General features: G+C 41.8%; 1 protein-coding gene across 2 annotated transcripts; it reads left to right on the top strand.

Moving 5' to 3' along the window:
- The first annotated feature begins 14,014 nt into the window (after positions 1-14,014).
- KCNA4 (potassium voltage-gated channel subfamily A member 4) lies at positions 14,015-21,455 on the top strand. Of its 2 annotated transcripts, none has more exons than XM_002807325.7 (2): positions 14,015-14,422; positions 17,556-21,455. In XM_002807325.7, the coding sequence occupies exon 2, from the start codon at positions 18,338-18,340 to the stop codon at positions 20,297-20,299; it is 1,962 nt and encodes a 653-aa protein (XP_002807371.4). In that variant the 5' UTR covers positions 14,015-14,422; positions 17,556-18,337; the 3' UTR covers positions 20,300-21,455. The 2 variants fall into 2 exon arrangements, with proteins under 2 accessions (XP_002807371.4, XP_035118179.2); XM_035262288.3 differs by lacking the exon at positions 14,015-14,422 and adding an exon at positions 14,546-14,643.
- The last annotated feature ends 800 nt before the right edge of the window (positions 21,456-22,255 follow it).

The raw sequence follows: 22,255 nt of genomic DNA, 5'->3' as shown, positions 1-22,255 counted from the left end.
TCCTGGAAAGCAGCAATGGTGAAGAAATCCTCCTACTCAATAAGGATCACCCTGAGCTGATGTATTTCAAGCTCCATCCCTCCTCATGACCCCCACTAACTCCTGCATCGCTTCTTTGCTTACCTGTCACTAAAAAACCCTAGACCCCCTTCATTTTTTCTGAGATGTTTCTCATTATTGAATATTCTTTGCAGTAGTCTAAATAAAACCATCTCTAAGCCAGGCACAATGGCTCACACCTGTAATCCCAGCATTTTGGGAGGTCGAGGCAGGTGGATCATGAGGTCAGGAGTTTGAGACCAGCTTGGCTAACACGGAGAAACACTGTCTCTACTAAAAAATACAAAAATTAGCCGGGTGTGGTGGCATATGCCTTTAATCCCAGCTACTCGGGAGGCTGAGGCAGGAGAATCACTGGAACCCCAGAGGTGGAGGTTGCAGTAAGCTGAGATCCCACCAATACACTCCAGCCTGGGTGACAGAGGGAGACACCGTCTCAAAAATAAAACAAACAAACAAATAAAATAATTTCTTTGGTACACTTATCTTTCTCAGTTTAGTGCCATAACCAGGATATGATCAGCCCTTGTCTTGGGAGTACCTGTTTACTATACCTAGGTAAGGCTTCTTGGAGCCCTTTGTGGTGTGCTCCTGACTAGTGATCTGGAACTCAAGACCCAGTGGTGATTCTGACTTCTGGTCCTGTGATATGGGCTCTTGTCTACCAGTAGCATGGTAAGGATTTGATTTGGTTTCTTTTTTGAATATTCACTTGATTTCTGGTGCCCACTTCTTCTGGTTTTGCGGTCTGAGCATTTGCTGATCTCTGTAAAGAAATGAATGATTTATAGAGATCTTGTCTCTGTTGGGTGAAAGATGTCAGAAACTCTAGTGTATTTTTGTGTTTGTCTATGTGTCTATTTTGAAGTCAAATCAATTGAGACCTTGTACTCACTGAGATGAGAATAGCTCTTTGACATGGACCAGTGAGTTTTGTATTTCTGTGTTTATGCTTGACCCATGACTGAATTTTAGAGTTGAGGCTATACACAACAGTTTCTCTCTCTGTACATTTATGTCTATATTTTGAGAGGCGTTTACCTCTCATTGTATGAGTATATTTTCCTGCTTCTAGGTGGTTTTACCAAATTTGGTTGTAAAATTTCTTAAAGTTCTATTCTGATTGGCTTAGAGGTAAATTATTGCTTATAAATGGAATATTCCCAAAATTACCAGAAATTCTAAGACTTTTAGCATGCTAATTTTTTTAAATGTTCTTATAAAAACCAACTCAGAAATGTTTTAAGACTTCAAGTTCACATAATTTAGATAAATCTTTACCAATGAGACATCAATATTTTTAGTTTAATAAAAACAGCCACGTTTTGTTTAATTTATCAATGTTAACTCTACTACTCATGTAGATTTCTATTTTACTTGGTTATGTCTTTTTGAAACTTTTACAGGTTTACTGGTAACTATGCTAATATTTCTTCTACTTAGTGTTTAAGTCATAAAAGATGTAAATTTGTATTTACCAAATTTAATAATTATTTTGAAAACTTTATTTCATTGGCAATTATATTTTTTAGTATGCCAGCTTGAAGATAATTTCCAGAATCTTTAGGTAGCTTAAAATCTTTGACTGATAATAAATAAATAAATTGAGTTACTTATGGGCTGTTTGTTAGATTCCTAGATTATTTCTAAGTAACATAAAATGTCAAAACAATTACTTATCATAGTTTTAAGTTTGTATACTTTTTACTTTTACTTTTATATGCTACATATTTTTGGGTTTGTTAATGAACATGTTCATTTTCACCACTTTGAAGAGTTGTATTGTAAGGATATATATGACTCTGAAAAGGCATAAAATACTTTTGGTAAAGGAATTTTATTTGTCATAGCCACAGCTGGCTAAAGTTTGATTTTTTAATAACATTTTTAAAAAGAATGTTATATCAAATATTATACTGTTGCAAAACTAGCATTTAGTTTTCTCTATTAAAGTAGCATTTAAAAAATTACTAGCCTGCTCTTAATAAGAGAAAATAAATGGTTATTCTTTAGCTTCTGTGTAATCTACCTCAGTAGCAAAGATTCTGTTTCTGTTGGCTTTTTTATATCCTTGATTATTTAAGAAAACCATAGATTTTCACATAGACTATTCTAGCTGGAGAGCTTCAAGATGCTTAACCAATGGTATTGTATGACCAAAAGGTTTCCTCCAGCAACCTCTTAGAATCTGCTGCACTGGTCACACTCAGGTTCCACAACCGACTTTTTAGTGCCACCTATTACATTGATGTTTTCTCTTTTCCACTTTAGGTATCACTCTTTTAAGATGCCTCACCTCAGGCCTATGAAACAACTGACCAGTTCAACTAGTTTTACAGTAACAATGCCAACAAGAACCATTGAGACTATTTATTTAACCCTGCCTCACCCCACGTGAGATGCTTATTATTGCTTCTGAGTTGCTGCATGTTGAGTAATGAGTGAAATTCGTTTATCTTGAGCAATAGGAAAAGACTGACAATGTTGTTGGACATTATCACATTATCTGAGTTCTGTGTTCCCAGAAAAGAGCCATAAGAAGAAAAATCACCAAGGACATCCCTGCTCAGGCATATTTCAAGTTAACACTCACTTTCATCCTTCCTCCTATCACCTGTCCTTTAACACCCATAGGATTCCAGGGTGAGTCCCTTATCTATATGTTTCTATAAAAACCCAGGCTCCTTCCTTTTCTTTGAGATTTTCCTCGTTAATGGATGCCCTTCATGTTGTACTAGCCTAAATAAAATAATTTCCTCAATTGTCCTTTGCATTTTGTCTTTCATATAACTTATTTCATTCAGTTCTCACAACACCTTAGAAAGCAGGCATTGTCATTATCATTTTACAGATGAGAACATTATAGTTAGAAAACTTCAGAAAACTTAATCAAGGTCATATAGATAGTAATTGATGGATATGTTTTGATTTTGAAGTCCGTGCTCTTAACCTGTAATTTACATATCAAAATAAATGAGACATAATATTTTTTCATACATCACATTCAACTTGGGAATAAGATATTCAACAACTTCCTTTGAGTTGAAGAGAAGAGTATACTATACTATTCTTTTAGCTTAAAACCAGATCCAGAGTCCATCATTTGATGAGCACTATCTTGAGCAGAAAATTAATTATGTTATTAAATATATTAGTAGTACTGGGACTCTGTTGAGCTAAATATGAAGCACATGGCTAGGCCCTAAATATGTACACGTTAGTGGTGGCAGAAAACCTTATAAACTAAAGCTCCCATGAAAGACTGCACCAAATACTGTGCTTGAGTCATGGATAGAAAAACTCTCCCAGATGATCAGATATCAAGCTAGTTTTGTGCACATTGGTCTTAAATCTTAGTCATTTAATATTATTTTAATTGTCTTGTAAAGGTTAATATGTCGCCCTGCTAAGAATCCTTAATCCACCTTACATTTTTCAGTAAGTATCTTACCGCAAATTCTGAAACTTCCTCACATACATATTTCTGCAACAAAGAAGGCTATAGAAAAATGTTTAGCTCTAGTTTGTTCCTTTTGAATAATTTTTTTTCTTTCTGAATAAACCTGAACAAGTAATCAAGATATTACTTTGAAGAGTGGCCCTTAACATTTTTGTCAATGCAGATTCTAAAATAATTGCTGGAATGCTCTGCCTCTCAGAAATGACTCTCTCGGTGCTTTAGCTAACATAGAATAATATGCATACATGAAATTATTCTAAGATAAAAGCAATAGTTCGGTATTGTCTTAAAATTAACTTTAATTAGAATCCAGTCAATTTTATCACGCTCTTATTCAAATTATCTGCCTTTAAGTGGAGGAAGATTTAGTACATCTAATAAAATATCAGGAAAAATGTCATAATGTCTTAAAGAAACCTGCTGTTGTTTAGCAAACTGCAAGAACAATTCCCATCTGCAAATGGTTATTTATTACTTAGTTATTTTTAGATTTTATTTTGGGTGCATCACAGTGGCCTCTGGGTGCATTTGCAGAGTTTAATAATTAACTTTCCTAGTATAGCTTGCACACAATATAGAAGACAACATAAACACAGGCATTCATATACGTCAGCAAGTCACGCACAAACAAACTGATGAACGAGGATACCTTTCATAGGGACTTTATCAGCCTATTCGATGATTCAACAATTCTTTAAAAGCCAATAAATTTAAGTATTTGACAGTAATCAACGAGCTACTTCTTTGTGCAGGGATTATGGTCAGTTTCTGGGCCGTGCCTTGTGCCCATAAGTTTTTAATGAGGCTATAAAATGTTGATGTTCTGAAAATGAAATTATTAGCTCTGAGTGACAGAAGAAAACCCACATAAGTTCATTGCAACCTTGTATACTGGTTTGCTGCAACCCAACTGTAAAATAGTTTACATAAACTCTTATGTGGAATGTGTAAATTTTAATCATACTAAATATGACTCTGTGAGGGTCTGTTATAAGTACGAGTACCAAGGGTCTCCCAAGATTTTGAAGCAACTGGGCTTGTTGCTGTCAGAATTAAGGTACCGGACTTGTGTTGGCTCTGTTCAGAAAATCTCATCCCACCCACAGACCCAGATAAGTGACTCTTCCACTCCTCTTTGGGACACAGGTGACTTAACCACTTAAAGTGGTAAACTGTGATTTGAGTGGTCTTGTTCAAATAGGGAAATCAATTAGATTCCTCCTTCTGGAAATTTGAAAGTATGTGAAATACTGTTGATCTGAAAGATTAAGTAACACTGGGACAAAGTCAGCCATTAGGGGCCCACAGGCATGGGGATATGGAAAAGCAGAGACTCAGAACTGAGAGAAAGGTAGAGACAGGGATGTGAGGTCCGGGGTGGGTAGAGAGAGAGAAGCCTGGCTAATCATCTGGGTTTGTTGTCGTTGTTGTTGTTGTTATTGTTGAGATGGAATCTTGCTCTGTTGCCCAAGCTGGAATGCAGTAATGCGATCTCTGCTCACTGCAAACTTCGCCTCCTGGGTTCAAGTGATTCTCCTGCCTCAGCCTCCTGAGTAGCAGGAACTACAGGCACCGGCCACCATACCTGGCTAATTGTATTTTTAGTCAAAACAGGGTTTTACCGTGTTAGCCAAGATGGTCTTGATATCCTGACCTTGTGATCTGCCCACCTCGGCCTCCCAGAGTGCTGGGATTACAGGTGTGAGCCACTGCTCCTGACCTAATCATTTGTTTTTGTCTTTGAGTCTTGGTTCCTCAGCTCTTTCCTGGAATCTTGTAAAATCTGACTCTTCACCACTGTTGTATATAAACTAGCTTGAATTGCTTTCTATTCCTTGCTACCAAAAGAACCTTGAATAAAACAGAAGCTATAACAGAATGCAGCCCATCTTGCCTTTCAGACAACAGGCAGCACTAGACCAGTGAAAGGAATCCTTAATTACATCTACAAATCAAGACACCTGGGAGTAGTAATCATCACTGCCTCTTAAGTCAGTGTGAGTGATATTCAGATGTAGAACTGTGAATTCTCCCCTCTTCCCCAGGACTATCTCTCTAACTTCCTAGGGGTGCACTCCTATCCATTTCCCAGCACTGTGAAGAATGGCTGAGGCTAGAATTAGGTGCTAAGTGAAGGAGGGAAGGAAAGAGAGATGTGTTTCTGAAATCCCATCTTGGGGTGTATTAATTAGGTTAGTGGTATGGTAGAATTCAATTGTGCATTAGATGCTTTGTATTCACTGGGCTCCTTTTGGGAAAGGCTTTTTACTCTTCACCTACTAACTTTTGAACCACTCTGGCTAATGGTTTTTCTTTTTTCTGCCCCAGATCTTCCCAGACCAAGCTTTCTTGTCGTATCATCTTCAGCTCAACTGTTATCTCAGTGAGGCTTTCTTAGGTACCCAAACAGAATTGAAACTCCCTTCCCTGACACTCCATTATTCTGTTATTTTCTGTGTAACACTTATTGTTGTCTGCAATTTGTTTGTCCAAGGGTAAGGACCTTGTCTTCACTTATCGCTACTGCTTAGTGCTTAGACTACTGCCTGAGACAAAGTAGATTCTCAGTAAAATTTTGTTGACTGAATGAACAATGAATACTGGTAACATTCTAAATGGTTAAGCTAGTGTAATCTATAGCCATTTTACAACAAAAACTGCCAAAAACTCCAAGTTGGTTGAGGAGTAAGTTTTAGATTATAAAGGACTAATAAAATTTTAGTATCATGTTATCAACCCGATGGTGGGTTGATTAGAAACCTTTCTACCAATTCCTTTAAAGAGAACCGGTAAGAACCATTTATAGCCAACACATTGTTGAGTTTCAGGTACCATGGCAAAGTTTGCTAGTAACAACAGTCTACATATCTGTTACCTAGTTTTGATGAGGTCTTAGCTAAGGCTGCAAAGACAAAATACAGGGTGATTATCCTTTATCTGAAATGCTTGAGATCAGAAGTGTTTCAGATTTTGGAATTTTTTGTTTTTTGGAATGTTTGAATTACATTTACTGGTTGAATGCTCCTAAACTGAAAATCCAAAATCCGAAATGTTTCAATGAGTACTTCCTTTGAGTGCCATGTCAGTGTTCAAAAAGATTGAATTAGGAAGCATTTTGGATTTTGGATTTTTGGATTTGGCTTACTCAATAAGTACCATAGTCTGAATGGCTTAAACAACAGAAATCTGTGTTCTTATAGTTCTGGGGGAGAAGTACAAGATCAAGGTGCTGATACAGTAGGTTTCATCTCCAACATATGGATTTTAGTGGGGACATAAGCATTCCGTTCATGACAGATGGTTATTGTTTTAAAATGATGATTCTCTATATTTATGTTATACTTTTATGGTTGTAGAATTCTTTCCCATACGCTTTTTCATATGATCCATATTCATGATCTTGTGAAATAGGACTGATGCTATAGTACTCATTTTTACAGAGAAGAAAATTGAGACAACTACAGAGGTGAGTTGTCTTAGCTGGAGAGATAAATGTATAACCCCAGGATCTGGTCTTTGTTCCAGCCCCTCAAGCAATTCAAGAGCAATTGCTTTGGTCTAATGTTTACATAACTCTTTTCAACCGTTGCCAGGAATAATTAACATTTCACTATAAGTTTATAAATTTAATGTTATAAATTTCTTTTCACATTTAAACCTATATATGAATGAAGAAGAGGTCTCTGCTAAAAACCATCCAAAGGAAATGGGCAGTGTTTGTACCCCCATATGACCTTTGGAGATGACAGCCTAAGATTTTTATGTTTACTCAGAACAAGAGCTGATATGTGAGACTGAGAAATACATTGGAGGAGTTTCAAGTGTACATACAGCCTGATGTGTGACGTGCAGTTCCCAAGAGTCAATGATGAGAAACTGAAAGTTAGCATCCTTATGAAACCCATATTCTCAGCTTGGTTCATTAAAAATTTTTGTTTTCAAATATATCAGTTGGCTAATCCCCAAAATTGTGTTTCTGTCTTTAGCCAGGAGTGGAAGACAGTGAGCAAGTAACAGAATTAATTTTGGGTAGATTTCCCAGCTGATCTGTACCCTGTGGGAATTTCTTCCACATGAGAATATCCTTCCTACAAGTATGGTTCTTGTTTTGAAAAGCCTGTGCTGGACAAGCTTTTTCTAACACTTAACCAAATCTAAAGGAATGCTGGTCTGATGAAGTAGTCAGGATGCTGGCAGCCTGGAGAAATGCATGTAAACATTCTTATGCTGGAGAACAGAGACTCTCTGTCAGCTTTGGTGATGGCTGTCCTTGTGGGGGTGAAAGGTGTTGATCAAAATCAAAATGGGAGTGGAAGGGGAAGAATCAACTCTCAAGAGAAATCGCTGGCCTATCTTAATGTCATTGACTGTGTTTAAAGAGGCTGCCAATGATTTCTAAACACATTGTTTTGCAGGGCATATACCATGATCTCTAGCTTTTATTAAAAAGATGACATTTAGACATCTGGGGAAAACTCTGTGACATGAACTATTAGGCATTACTGCAAAAGGCATGGTGATGGTAGTATTTGTAGAGCTAAAACATCATCCCATATTCAAACCTTGTCTTGATTCACCTCTACCCCAAGTTTGTTCCTGATTGATGCTAGCGGATGAGGCTGTGGATGATTTCTGTCTGTGCCAGGGTTGGTACTTCACTTTCAATGAATCTCCATAATCACCCCATTTCCTAAGCACATATAAGGAAAACAAAGAATCAAACGATGATTCTATCTGACAGAGTGGATCTCAACACCAGTGATGCACCACAGTATCAGTGTTAATAATGGGCTGTGTTGCAAAAACCAAGTTACTTCAATTAAAGAGGGGCATTTGAAAATAGACTTGCATTTAGAAAACAAAATCTGAGATTATTTAAGTTTGTGCCAATTCAATTTCCCCCACTTGGCCTCTGAGATGCATTCATAAATGAAGGAGAATGTGATATCATTGCAGCCAGGAGGCCCGAAAATGCCTGCAACTCAGTCTATTTAGTGAATGCTGCAGTTGCTCATCTGGGTTTGCTCAAGGGAGTGTGTAGTGCATATGAACTACATCTGTCCCGTGTGTAAAGGTGGAAAAACGTTGAGATTCCTATCATGCGGTGTTTTCTCATGGATCCTACTTTGAGCATGGCATATCAGAGTCCTCTCTCGCTGCTTCCCTTTCCCATTTCATAGCAGATCCTCTGCTTTTCTTTATTTTCACACATGCTATTGTTGTTCATTGAGCTTTTCCATGGAACTCCTTCTGCCTTGAGGAACTTCCTTTACAACTTCAATTAGGTGACACTTCTTTCTGCCCCTTGTGTGATTTCTATCAGCACCTTACCACCCAAGTGTGTTGACTTGTCTGTCTCCTGCCCTCTAGACAAGTGTACACACAGGACAGGCAGAAGCTGTCTTAATCACTATTGTGTCTGGCAGGGTGTTGTGATCAGAGTCAGTGAATGAGCAGTCAGTCTTTCTTTCCGGGGTGGATGTTTTGCACAGCTATGGTCTGAATGTGTCTTCTCTAAATTCTTCTGTCGAAATCCTAACCCCCAAAGTGATGATATTAGGATACAGGACTTATGGGGAGGTGATTAATTAATCCATGAGGGCTGAGCCCTTATGAATGGGAGTAGTGCCCTTATAAGAAAGGCCTCAGTGAGCTGCCTTTTCTACACTGTGAGGACCCAGCAAGAAGGCACCATCTATGAACCAGAAAATGGACTCTTGCCAGACATTGAATTTTCTGATATCTTAATTTTGTATTTCCCACCCTCCAATTCTGTGAGAAATTCATTTCTGTTGTTTATAAGCTACCAGTTTATGATACTTTGTTATAGCAGCTGAAGTGGAATAAGACACTCATTGTTGTAAGAGACAAATATGCTTTTCTGATGTCTTTTTGAACAGTGTCGATATGCATAAGATAGAATAGGAAGTGGTGGCAAACGGCCATTGAAAACTGATCTACAAGAAAAAACTAGCTGAGTGACTCACATTTTATAAGGAATGATGGGTTGCTCAAAATATCCCCATCCATAAATTTGGGAATGGGAGCATGGAACCAAATCCCCAGGGCCTTCTCATACCCCACCCTACATATCACTTCAGAACTTTAAAAGTGAGATAGTTGAGAGGGTGGGGTGAGCAGGTGAAAAAGCGATCCTCTAGTTCTCTCACAACACATTCACTGAACTTTCTTGGCAAAGGGAAGCCTCTTCCATTATTCATTCACATTCTACTCTGGGTCAAGTACAATGCTAGCTGCTCAGGATATAGTGCCTGTTCTCAGTGAAGTATCACAGGCATGTTTGGGGAGACAGAGGGGTAAATAGAACATTGCAATTCACTGTGGACCACAGTCCTCAAAGAGAACAAAAACATGTATAATGGACCTAGCTCGTATCCTACAGGGCTTCCTATGGTGCTTTGTACAGAGACGATCTGCTGCCCTCTGCCCCTTTCTCTATAAGCAAAGGCTTCATAGTGTGATCTGGAACATTTGTACCACCACTAAGAGAATTCAAAGCCAGGATTACATTCTTTGTGGTAATAGGTGTATTTGGTGGTGGAGAGCTTAAAGAATTTTGACTAGTCGATGACTAAGAAAAGCAAGAAAATAATATTTTCCTCTTTAAAGAAAAGAGAGGCTGGGCACAGTGGCTCATGCCAGGCACTGGTATTTTAGGAGGCCGAGGTGGGAGGAACACGTGAGGCCAGTTTGAGACCAGCCTGGTCAGCATAGTAAGACCCTGTCTCCACAAAAAGTAAAAATAAATAAATAAATAAAAATAACTGGGCGTGGTGTTACATACTGTTAGCCCCATCTATGTCGGAGGCTGAGGCAGGGGGATCACTTGAGCCCAGGAGTTAGTTCGAGGTTGCTGTGAACTGTGATCATGCTACTGCACTCCAGCTTGAGTGACAGACAGAGCGAGAGCCCATTTCAAAAAAAAAAATAAAAAGTAAACAGGGTTTGGGGACTAAGACAAGGTAGATTTTTGTTGGTCTCAAGCAAAGAATCTTTTTGCTACTGTTTATTAGTTTCTAGGAATTCTTAGGATAATTTCAAGGAGAGATAGAATATTTCTTGTTTGCTTTATGAATTAATTATTTAAATGGACAAAGAGCTAGGAGTGTGTGAGCATGTGTGGTGGGAGAAGGTTGGGAGGGGACATGTCCCAGTCAGTCCTAACCTATTGCCAGCTCTAGCTGCTTCTGTTCCATCCCAGTATCATGTGCCTGTGTATTCTCCATGGCAGCCACACCGACACTTAATATTTTTGAGACATTGCTCCTCTTTCCTTGGGAATTCTTGCTTTCTTCCTTCGCATTAGATGCTGCTCCACTCTTTGCACCCAAGGAGCAATGTTCTCATACATCCACCATAACACAAATCCCCTTGTTTCATAATCTGTGTATGCCTCTGTGACAGCCACTAGTTTGTATGAACGAACGGGCATAGACCACATGGTATTATTATCACTAGCACTGGGTCAGTCATATATATAGCACTGCAGAGTCAGATATATAAGGCTTAGTTCTGCTGCATAATTAGCTATGTAACCTTTGGGCAAGTTAGCTAATCATCGTAAGCCTTCATTTCCTTGTCTAAAAAATAGTGGTAATAATAGTACTTACCACATTTAAAAAAAAGCATTTAGGTATGCAAATAAGGTATATAACATACATTCAAAGAACTAAACACAGAGCCAGGTACTAGGTGGACACTCAGTTCATCTTACCTGCGTTAACCAAGTCCTCCCAAGAGTAGAGTTGTTCCTCAGCCTCATTCCTGTTGTATTTTAGTAATTCAGATTACCCGGCACCTAAGAAATGCAGATATTTATGAAGTTCTCAGGCATTGAAAACTTTAAAATTATCTGGGATAGGAACAAACAGCAAAAGGGAAGCATAATTCATAAAGTTTTAACATGATTCAATTAAAATGTCCAAGCTTCAATGTAACTTTCATCTTTAGCACCTCATTACATCTCATTTTTCATCTCCCTGAAAGCATTCCATTGCTGCACTGGATTGATCTCATAAATTGCTTTTGAGAAACAGGTCCCAAGATCCTGTGCCCTCACCCTTGCTTTTTACCATCCCAAGAAACATCCTTTGAATGAGCCAACAACAAATATTACCAGTTATTTGCTTCTGGTATGTATGAAAGGGTACAGTGTGATATCATATTGTAGAGGTACAGAGAGGGTTTGGGGCCAGTGAATATGATCTTTCTCATTTTTAGAGAAACCTCTCTCCCTGCTTTTGGAACGAACTGCAGTAGGGAATGAATTGAGGCAAAGAATGTCTCTAGAGCCAGCATGAAGTTGCCTTTCTCTCAGCTCCTCCACCAGGATTGAGGCCAGGGGTTACAGGTTAACTTATGCATGCCAAAATTTCAAGCTGCATTAGCTGAAAGAAGTTAGAAAAACCAGGGTCCACTCCAGGTTTCATTTCTTCTCTTCTTTTTTCTTCACACTGATTACAATTCCATTTGAGGGTGTGTTCGTTATTTAAAAAGATAAAAGAAAAATCAAACAGCAACAAAAAGCAGCCCTCCAGGTGTCCTTTTCCAAGCCGGCAGCGGTTAGGTGAGTGAGTGCAGGGCATATCTATAATTCAGCTCGGGAATATTTCCCTTAATAATTAATTGAGCATCACAAAAGGAGGAGGCCCAATAGGGCCCTTGAACAAAGCTGCTTCCCCGAGGACGACAGTGACCGTCCCGGCGCCAACCAACCCGCCCAAGGTCGGATTTGCTCCAACAGTCCGGGCACGCGCCGCCACTGCCTGCATGCTTCATCGGGCGCGCTGGGAGAGGTTCTACAGAGACCCTGTCGCCACTTGAACTTCTGGTTTTGTGTGCGCGCGCGCGCGTGTGTGTGTCCATGTGTTCACTCACGCACGCTCGCGTGTGTGGAAGTGGGGTGGGGATGAACTGTAGAACCTTTTTTTTTTTTTTTTTTTTTTAATAGAAATGGGCAGTGGGAAAGATCACTAAGATAGAGATCCTCGGGCTGCTGGGCCCTGTGGAGCACGCTTAAACCCCATTCTCCACAAAAAAGGAAAAGAACAAAAAGACAAAATAATAATAATAAGCATAAGACAGAGACTTCCCGGAGCCAAACCTCTAGCCTGCTTGATTCTGGCAGGCCTCAGACAGGCGAGCTGTCTACTTTACCGTTTTAATGTGGTCCAAAGAAATAAGCAAGAAACAAGGAGAAACCCTTCCTCAGATAGAAACTTCAGCCAGTCCGCATGAAAGGCCCAAGAAGTTTTTAACCAGACGTTCCTGCTTTAGGGGACCAAGGACTTGCCCGAGGTCCCGGCTTGCAGCTAGGTTTAACTTTCAACTCAGTGACCTTTTCCTTATTTTAATGCAAAAATTCACGCTCAGAGGTGGAGATTTAAAATGCGAATGATACATAGGTTCTATGAAGAAGTGCACCAGAAAATCTCCACCTCTATATGCTCTGTCCATAGTTCCCCTATGTCCCCTTATGGGAGAGGCCCGTAAAAGAAACCCATACCCTGACTTCGAGGAGCAGCCCACTTTTTTTTCTTGGTGTTAGCTCCCTTGTGCGCGCAAGATTTAATTAAAAGAAAGAAAACCAAAGAAACTTGCTTTCTGCTAAGATCTCCTTGATTTCTATCCTGAGGGATCCAAAGAGCCCTCGGTCGGTACCAGAGCCGTATTTCTTTTTGCAGCAACAGGTTATCTGCGGGCTCTTCCCCGCTTTCCAAAGCCCCCAGCCCCGGGCCCACCCTGGAACTCATTCATCTCTCCAACCCTCTTCCCGTAGGACTGCTGCTTCCCTTGCACAGCCCCTAGCCTGGGCCTGATTCCAATTTCGTAACATTCCCCTACCCGGGGTGGAATACAGGTTGAAAGTCGGTCTCCTCCGCACCCCGGAGGCCCAACCCCGACCCTGAAGCCACTCAACTCCTGTGTGCAGGGAAGGCGGAGACTGGGGGATCTGGGCGCGCTGGCAGGCACAGGAGGGCTCCCCGCCTGCAACCTCGCCGGAGGTGCCCCGGGCTCCCAACCCGACAAACCCGCTTTGGGAGGGGGTGGGGTGTGGAGAAGAGGACGAGGCTCGAGGGGAGATCTGGAGAAAGCAAGTTAGGGAGTGGAGAAGATGTCCCAAAGGACCCCATTTTCAGGACTGCACCTCCCGGGGAGCTCCCCGCTCCCAGGCCCTCTGGGGACTCCCGCGCTGCCGTCGAAACCCCCATTCCGGCCCCAAAAGGGACACTTCTCCAGGATTTGCTCCTCTCCTCTGGGGACCGCAGCCAAAGACTCCTGGAATCGATCCCGGATCCTGGGAGTCTGGGGGCCCGGCCAGAGTGCGGGGAGTCGCGGCGTCGTGACTGCGCCCTCCCCGCCGCTCCTGGAGGCGCCCCTGGCGACCGTCGCGAACGCCACACCCTCGGCTCGGCCCTGGCCCCGCCCCCGCCCGGCGCGCGTTCGCGGCCAGGGGAGGCGTGTGCTGCTCCCGCAGCCAGCGAGAGCGAGAGAGGGATGGATGTTGGAGGAGCAATTCGGGCTTAACAAGTGATCACTGCTGTCTAGGATTTTGCTTCTTTTCGGGGGAACCTTGACTTCCTTTCCCAGGCAATCCCTCCTGTACTGAACTCCAGAGGAACCAGGAGTCTTGGGGTCTTCTCTGGGGCAGCCCCGACCCCCACCCCCAGGCTCCAGCCGCGAGGACTCTGTGCCCCCCGCCGGGCCAGGCAACAGAACTTGTTCCGTGGATATTTGGAGCCTCCACCTGCCAAACCCGAGTGATTCCCTTTAACACTCCAAGATCATTCTTCCCCTCCTCCAGCTGTTGCAGCTTGAGGGGGAAAAACAAGCCAGCCGGTGGATTTTCTTTATTTTTATTTTTCGCCCCGCCGGGGAACGGTAAGTATGATACCTTTTCAAAAAAACCCTTCCTCCGCCCTCTTCTTTTGGCTGTTAAGAAACAGTGGACCTCTGAGGGATAAATAATATCGGGAATGTGACAGAAGGGCATGAATGGAAGGCGGTTAAAAATAAACCAGGAGGTGGGAGAAGGGAGGTGCGGATGCTGCGCGGCGCTCCGGGGGGCCAACAGTTGTTATTTTCCCAACCCTGGGGATGCGGTGAGTGCGCCCTGGCTAATGTGCTGGAGCGGGAACTGAGGTCTGGAGGCGAGGGCGCGATTAAAGATGTCGTTTCCCAACGAGAGGGTTAAGATTTAGCATCGTTTCGCCTCCTCCGATCCTCACCGGTTCCCTTCCTTTGGGAACAGCTGGTGAACGGGTCTGAATTGCTGCCTTTCCCAATGTTTGGATTCGCGTGCATTTTCCGAGCATTTGAGCAACATACATAGGGGCTGCATAAATGGCGTGCGTTGAAGTGTATATTTCTCACGGTGTTGGCTTTTCTGATTCCCTCTCTCTCTCTCTGTCTCAGTTTCTCTCTCTGTCTCTGTCTCTCAGATAAGGTTCAGGTACCACCCTGACACAGTTGCAGGAATTGGCACTGAGAGACGGACAGCCTTGTTGTTGGGGGTGGGGGGCGGTGAGAGGAGGAGGGGCGGGATGTTTGGCTGTTGTTTGGGGGGGGTGCGCCGGAATTAGGGAATAGGTAGTCTGCAAAATCCTGTTAGTTTAATGGTGTTAAAGAAGAAGACAAATTCCTCTGCAAAGATCACTCTCATAAAGGCTCCTGGGAATTGACTTGAATAGACTCTCTTAACAGGAGTACCTTGAGAAAGAAGAGAGATTTTAAAACCAGTCTGGTTTGCTGGAGGAATGATTTTTCTTTTCTCTTCTTTCTCTCCCTCTTTCTTTCTAAATCAGAGATAGTGAAGTAACTAATAGACAATAAAAAGAAGGCAATTTGCTATTTGTCTGGTGGAGGAGGGAGTTAGATAAACAAAAACTAATAATCCCAAATAAATAAATAAATAAATCCCAAATAAATAAAATAAATGTGAAATTATTTGGTGTAGAGCAGAAAGAGGGCAGTTCTAGATCTCCCGAAGAGATGATGGTGAATTAGAAGACTCTCTAATTCATGACCTTCTGGGAGTCAGTTGGGTGGGAGGGCAGGTATGTGTAGTACTCAGGTATACAGGAACTTGGGCTACACTGGGGCTTCATTGAAATGATCATTTTGGGGGAGCTGGGGAAGAAACTGAGCAAACTCTCAAGCTATCTGGTCTGTGCAAGTCTTGAAAGGATGTTGGCCTGACACTCCACAGTGAATATCACCCCAGGATGGTTTTGTAAGCAGAGATTTAGAGACTCCTTGAGGGTAAACATTTCAGCGTATGAGATGTTAGCAGTCAGGCCAAGGAAGGGAGCTAGCATGTGAGATGCCCTCAGTGGTGTATTTTCTGGGGTTTGTGTCACAATCAAAATGCCCTTCTTGCCTAGGAAATTGAGTATGATTGGGAAGGGGTATATGATTGGGAAGACTTCTGTTTGCCACTTCTATGCTTGTCACTTCGTGAAATTCAGTGTGTTTAGGCTGCTAGGCTGACAGGATCAGCAAGAAGCAGCAGGTGGTCAAGAGCTGAATCCTGTTAATGGCTTCAAAAAGCCATTTCTCTTATGCTTTCCAAGTGCTTCCAGTAATAGAAGCTGGTAGATGCCCTGAATTCTGGCTATCATCATTCTCTCCAGTTCTCTGGGTTACTCCCTGCATTCTTGGAAGTCTTGTTGAACAGAGTACATGGAAAAGTCAAGAGGAGATAGGAGATTTGGATGGCGGCTTTTACAGGACTTGGCTGAGGAGATGAATTACCTGGATCTTGGGAGAACAAACTAAGGAAGAAGAAGGACCAGGTGACAGAGGGAGCAGATCAGAGCTGCAAGGGACATGTGATTAGGAAGTGGAAGATTGTAAATAAAAGTGGGCAAAGAGAGAGAGACGGAGAGAGGAGGGGGATGTTGGGGATGTGGATTTATTGAAGTGAAGGTGGGGGTGTATTATAGGCTAAGAATGAAGTCCACACAAGCTGAAATTTAAAAACTAAGGAGATAGTCCCTTGAGCAGAGTGTAGGAGGAACCACTGAGGTGAACATGGGGCGACCACAAGGAGAGAAAATGATTATTAGGGAAGTGGAAACTGGCATTAGTTCCTAGTCTGTGGGTGGTATGGGGTGTTCAGGATTAAGGGGGACAGAAAAACAATGGGGACATGCTACAGGGAGTCAGGCAGTGCCAAGTTAACACAGGCCATTGGTGAGTCTCAAGATGTCCTGTATGTCCTCACATTCCATCTTCCCTTACTTTAGTGGCCTAAGGACACAAACATTTGGGACTGTGTAGATAGACAATAAAAACATAGGTTACTGTCATGTTATTCATAACTGCCAGTGTTTCATTGCCATTCATTAGGTAAAAGGCACTGTGATATTTTATCAACATCCATTATCTCATTTAATCCTTACAAACATGGGCTCGGGGAAGTTGCATTATTATTTGTACTTTATGGATGAGGTGATTGAAGCTCATTCAAGTGGTGCCGTCTGGACAAAAGAATGCTGTTTGGTTTTTGTTTTTCTTTTTTTTTTCTTCTGACTCCCCTAATCCTGAGTCAGAAGATAGGGAGGAGTGGAAGGGCACTTAATTCAGAAACATTTTACGAGTGGAAATTTTAAAAACTGCCTCGACATAGATGAATGATGGAAGCAGTTATAAAGTCACAGCATTATTTTTTGTGGAATGAAGAGAGTGACAGTGAGAATTAAGACCTGGTGTTCGTGAAGGGGAAGATAGAAACAAGAGCCATGTGGGCCATGAGGGGAGAGAGGAAAAATAATTGAGTTGCCATAAAAAATACTGAGCTAATATAATAACCGAAGAAGAAGCAAAGAAGGATGTTTAGTGAGTAAGAATAGCCTGCCCCATACTCTTTAAAATGTATGGGTGCTTAGTGTGTTATATGACCTGCTTGAAGTTAAGAGAAGGATGTGTATGTGAAGACAAATGCTCGGTTTGCTCTTTATGATTTGTTTCGTTTTTATTTTTTTTCCTATGCTTGTTTCCAATCCTTTTTCAGGTGAAGCGCTTCTTCTGCATGATTTTGGCTGAAGGATGCTCTGCATTTCCTTGATGTCTATGGAGACTTCAGAGCTGGTTTTGCTTCTGCTGACACCTCATCTAGCACCTTCTCTACCTCCCAGGGTCTTTGCCTCTATCTATGGTGTGGCATTGCACCTGGGTCCAGGAAGCCTTTGATGAATTTAAAAGGAGAGCCTGGAGAATCATCCTGATAGACTTTGAGCAGAAATGGCTGGACATACTTCAAACCACATCTTAACATGGGTGGAGCCATCATTAGAAGGCAAGTGCGAACAGTAAAGGCTTATTTGCATTTTATTTAAATTTAATGGACTGAGCATTGGCCAATTTCCATGGGAGAAAAATATATTTCATTTTCTAGGCATAACTTCTGACTGTCAGACACTTGCTGCTTTTGAATCTTGCAGCGTCATTACTAAGCACGTCCCAGACACTTTTCCAAATTCGAACATCTACCCCCAAAACATAGGTGTCTGAGAGACTCCAGCGTTTTCTGACTTCTTAGGATTGAGAGTGCTAGGCTGTTTATCTCGACCAGCCAAGCTCTGGAGAGCAATGTTGAATCCCTGAGAAGAGAGAGCATGGGGCGTGCTGATTTAAAAACAGAAAATGCAAAGTTGGACTGAAAATATCCTTAGTCTTCCAAGCAATCTGCTTAAGGGTTCCAAACTTACCTTAATTTGGTGAGAAAAGAAGCTGCCCTATTTTTCTTTCTTCTTCTTCTACAACTGGAACCAGTCATTTCCGAAAACCACCGCCATGGAGGTTGCAATGGTGAGTGCGGAGAGCTCAGGATGCAACAGTCACATGCCTTACGGTTATGCTGCCCAGGCCCGGGCCCGGGAGCGGGAGAGGCTTGCTCACTCCAGGGCAGCTGCGGCAGCTGCCGTTGCAGCGGCCACAGCTGCCGTCGAAGGAAGTGGGGGTTCTGGTGGGGGGTCCCACCACCACCACCAGTCACGTGGGGCCTGCACCTCCCATGACCCTCAGAGCAGCCGGGGAAGTCGAAGGAGGAAGCGACAGCGGCCTGAGAAGAAGAAAGCCCACCACCGGCAGAGCAGCTTCCCTCATTGCTCTGACCTGATGCCCAGTGGCTCTGAGGAGAAGATCCTGAGGGAGCTGAGTGAGGAGGAGGAAGATGAGGAAGAGGAGGAGGAGGAGGAAGAAGAGGGAAGGTTTTACTATAGTGAAGATGACCACGGTGATGAGTGTTCCTACACGGACCTGCTGCCCCAGGATGAGGGCGGTGGTGGCTACAGTTCAGTCCGCTACAGTGACTGTTGTGAACGTGTGGTGATAAATGTGTCAGGCCTACGCTTTGAGACTCAGATGAAAACTCTGGCCCAGTTTCCAGAGACTTTGCTGGGAGACCCTGAAAAGAGGACTCAGTACTTTGACCCTTTGCGCAATGAATACTTTTTTGACAGGAACAGGCCCAGCTTTGATGCCATCTTATATTATTACCAGTCAGGAGGCCGCCTGAAGAGGCCAGTCAACGTCCCCTTTGATATCTTCACTGAGGAGGTGAAGTTCTATCAGTTGGGGGAGGAGGCCCTGTTGAAGTTTCGGGAGGATGAGGGCTTTGTGAGAGAAGAGGAGGACAGGGCCCTCCCTGAGAATGAATTTAAAAAGCAGATTTGGCTCCTCTTCGAATATCCAGAGAGCTCCAGTCCCGCCAGGGGCATAGCCATTGTGTCCGTCCTGGTCATCTTAATCTCTATTGTCATCTTTTGCCTGGAAACCTTGCCTGAGTTTAGGGACGACAGGGATCTCGTCATGGCACTGAGTGCTGGAGGGCATGGTGGGTTGTTGAATGACACCTCAGCACCCCACCTGGAGAACTCAGGGCACACGATATTCAATGACCCCTTCTTCATCGTGGAGACGGTCTGTATTGTGTGGTTTTCCTTTGAGTTTGTGGTTCGCTGCTTTGCTTGTCCAAGCCAAGCACTGTTCTTCAAAAACATCATGAACATCATTGACATTGTCTCCATTTTGCCTTACTTCATCACACTGGGCACCGACCTGGCCCAGCAACAGGGGGGTGGCAATGGTCAGCAGCAGCAGGCCATGTCCTTTGCCATCCTCAGAATCATTCGTCTGGTCCGAGTATTCCGGATCTTCAAACTCTCCAGGCACTCCAAAGGCCTGCAGATCCTGGGCCACACCCTCAGAGCCAGCATGCGGGAACTGGGCCTTCTGATCTTTTTCCTCTTCATTGGGGTCATCCTCTTTTCCAGCGCTGTGTATTTTGCAGAGGCGGATGAACCTAATACCCATTTCCAAAGCATCCCAGATGCATTTTGGTGGGCTGTGGTGACCATGACAACTGTGGGCTATGGGGACATGAAGCCCATCACTGTGGGGGGCAAGATTGTGGGGTCCCTGTGTGCCATTGCGGGTGTCTTAACCATTGCTTTGCCAGTGCCAGTGATTGTCTCTAACTTTAACTATTTCTACCACAGAGAAACTGAAAATGAGGAACAGACACAGCTGACGCAGAATGCAGTCAGCTGCCCATACCTCCCCTCTAATTTGCTCAAGAAATTTCGGAGCTCTACTTCTTCTTCCCTGGGGGACAAGTCAGAGTATCTAGAGATGGAAGAAGGAGTTAAGGAATCTCTGTGTGCAAAGGAGGAGAAGTGTCAGGGAAAGGGGGATGACAGTGAGACAGATAAAAACAACTGTTCTAATGCAAAGGCTGTGGAGACTGATGTGTGAATTGCTTTCTCCACCTGCCACTGCCCCCCCAAGCATCTCCAAATATATTTATGCATAGAGAGTGCAGTTATGAAAATGAAATATGCAAATGATCCAATGCATACAGTAGTACACCATTTAATGGTTATACATGGCATAATTGTACCTAAACTTGTATTACATATCAAATAAATGATATATCCTGGAGAAGAGGGAGGCTTAAATAGGAGCAAATCTATCTTTATATTTTTATTAGAATGCAAGAGTTTTGCACATTAACTAGAAAAGATGTTAGTGAAAATGGAGAGAGAGTGTGTGTGTGAGTGTGAGTGTGTGAAGTAAATTGTTAATGTTAGTAATTGTGCAGTGATGGGAAAAGTTGGCATTTTGAAGTATTTACTATGTAAGAACTAATGAATTTGAACAGTCATTTATCAGTGCTTTAATAGCATCTCATATGTCTTTGGATTCTGTAGTTGTTTTTTAAAAATTGTAAGAATTGCTGCGTAGAGAAAAAAGAAAGTAAATTATTTAATAGAATATAGGTCACAATTTTATCTTGGATTTAATTAAAGTTTATTTTTAACTGGAAATTAACTTTTAAAAAGGCTGCAAGGGCCTCTAGAAATTGATTATATTTTGTTATTAATTTTGGGAAGATTTGACAGCAAATGTCTAACATTATAGAATAAATGACATTGGAGAATATGTAATAAGTTTTGTTTGCAGGTAACAGGACTGGAATTTTTTTTTTTTTTGCACTTCTTTATATGCTGGAGATTGAGAGAGACTTCATACTGTGAATGTTTGCTAATGTAACAGTTCAATGACAATCATTGGAAGAATGATTTCTCTAGTCTTATTTTATTGTTTTCATTGTGTGAGACTAATGACCAGGCAGATAACATCACATGATTCTCTCCTCTTTTAAAATCTAAATAACTGATCTACAAAGGAACTATGAAGTAAAATTTAGCAACTGAATCTTTTGAAATTGGTCTGTTACAATGATGCTTCTGAAATCATATATCTTATATGTTCTTCTGCCTTTCAACTCCAGAAAAATTTAACCAAAGTTAATGCATGCACTGAAAGAATTCTTGAAGAAATAAGATGCCCAGCAGCTACAGTGATTATGGCCTAAAATTTTTCTATTAAATGTGCAATATAAATGCTAGATTTATTAAGTTTATTTTTTTGTGCAGTTATATAAGAACAGAATTTGAGGATTAACCTCAGATTTTAACATTTTATTTGCTAAAATGAATATAAGGAAGAATTGTGTCCAACATTTGGTTTCAACATCACCATCATTATCAACTTTATTAAAGGAAATTATGACACATATAATTGCATTTAACTCACCACAAATTGTTCTAGAATGTGAGATAGCAACTAGCGATCAGCCTTGCACTATTAAATCATAATGAGGTATAGTTTAGAAAACTGGGGATGCATACAAGGCCTTATTCCACAATGCTTCTTTAAGTTTTAATCTTTGTAAAATAGTTGTCTTGAATTCTGGGCAGGGGACAAAACAAACAACACTGCATACACTTTTCAGCACATAGCGAACTCTGGTAACTGTGAGCTAAAAACAAGCAAACAAACAAAATGACCTAGAATGGCCTTTCTCAAGCTTTCTAAAATCCAGGCCATCATTTCATAATTACATAAATCCTACCTCTCTTTTAATGGTATTTGAAATTCAAAGTAAATTCAACGTTAGGGTTCAAAGTAAAGCTGCGCCCCCTCTCCACCCCTTCCCCATCATTTGTAGAGAAACTCTTTTCTAGAAACCTTTTAGATAATGAAAAAGCAAGCAGGACCTTTGATTGAGTGTGAAGACCAAAGATCAATAGAAGACAATAGAGAATGATAAAACAACAAAATACCATCTTACAATAAGACTTCAAAGATAACGTTTTAATGCGTTTTAGATTTGGGGCAAAAAATGTAATAAGCCTTCGGCTGGGG

The sequence above is a fragment of the Callithrix jacchus genome, chromosome 10 (genome assembly GCF_049354715.1).
Source record: "Callithrix jacchus isolate 240 chromosome 10, calJac240_pri, whole genome shotgun sequence".
Lineage (NCBI taxonomy): Eukaryota > Metazoa > Chordata > Mammalia > Primates > Cebidae > Callithrix > Callithrix jacchus.
Note: the sequence above shows the minus strand (reverse complement) of the source record. Positions and strands in the feature narration are given on the sequence as shown.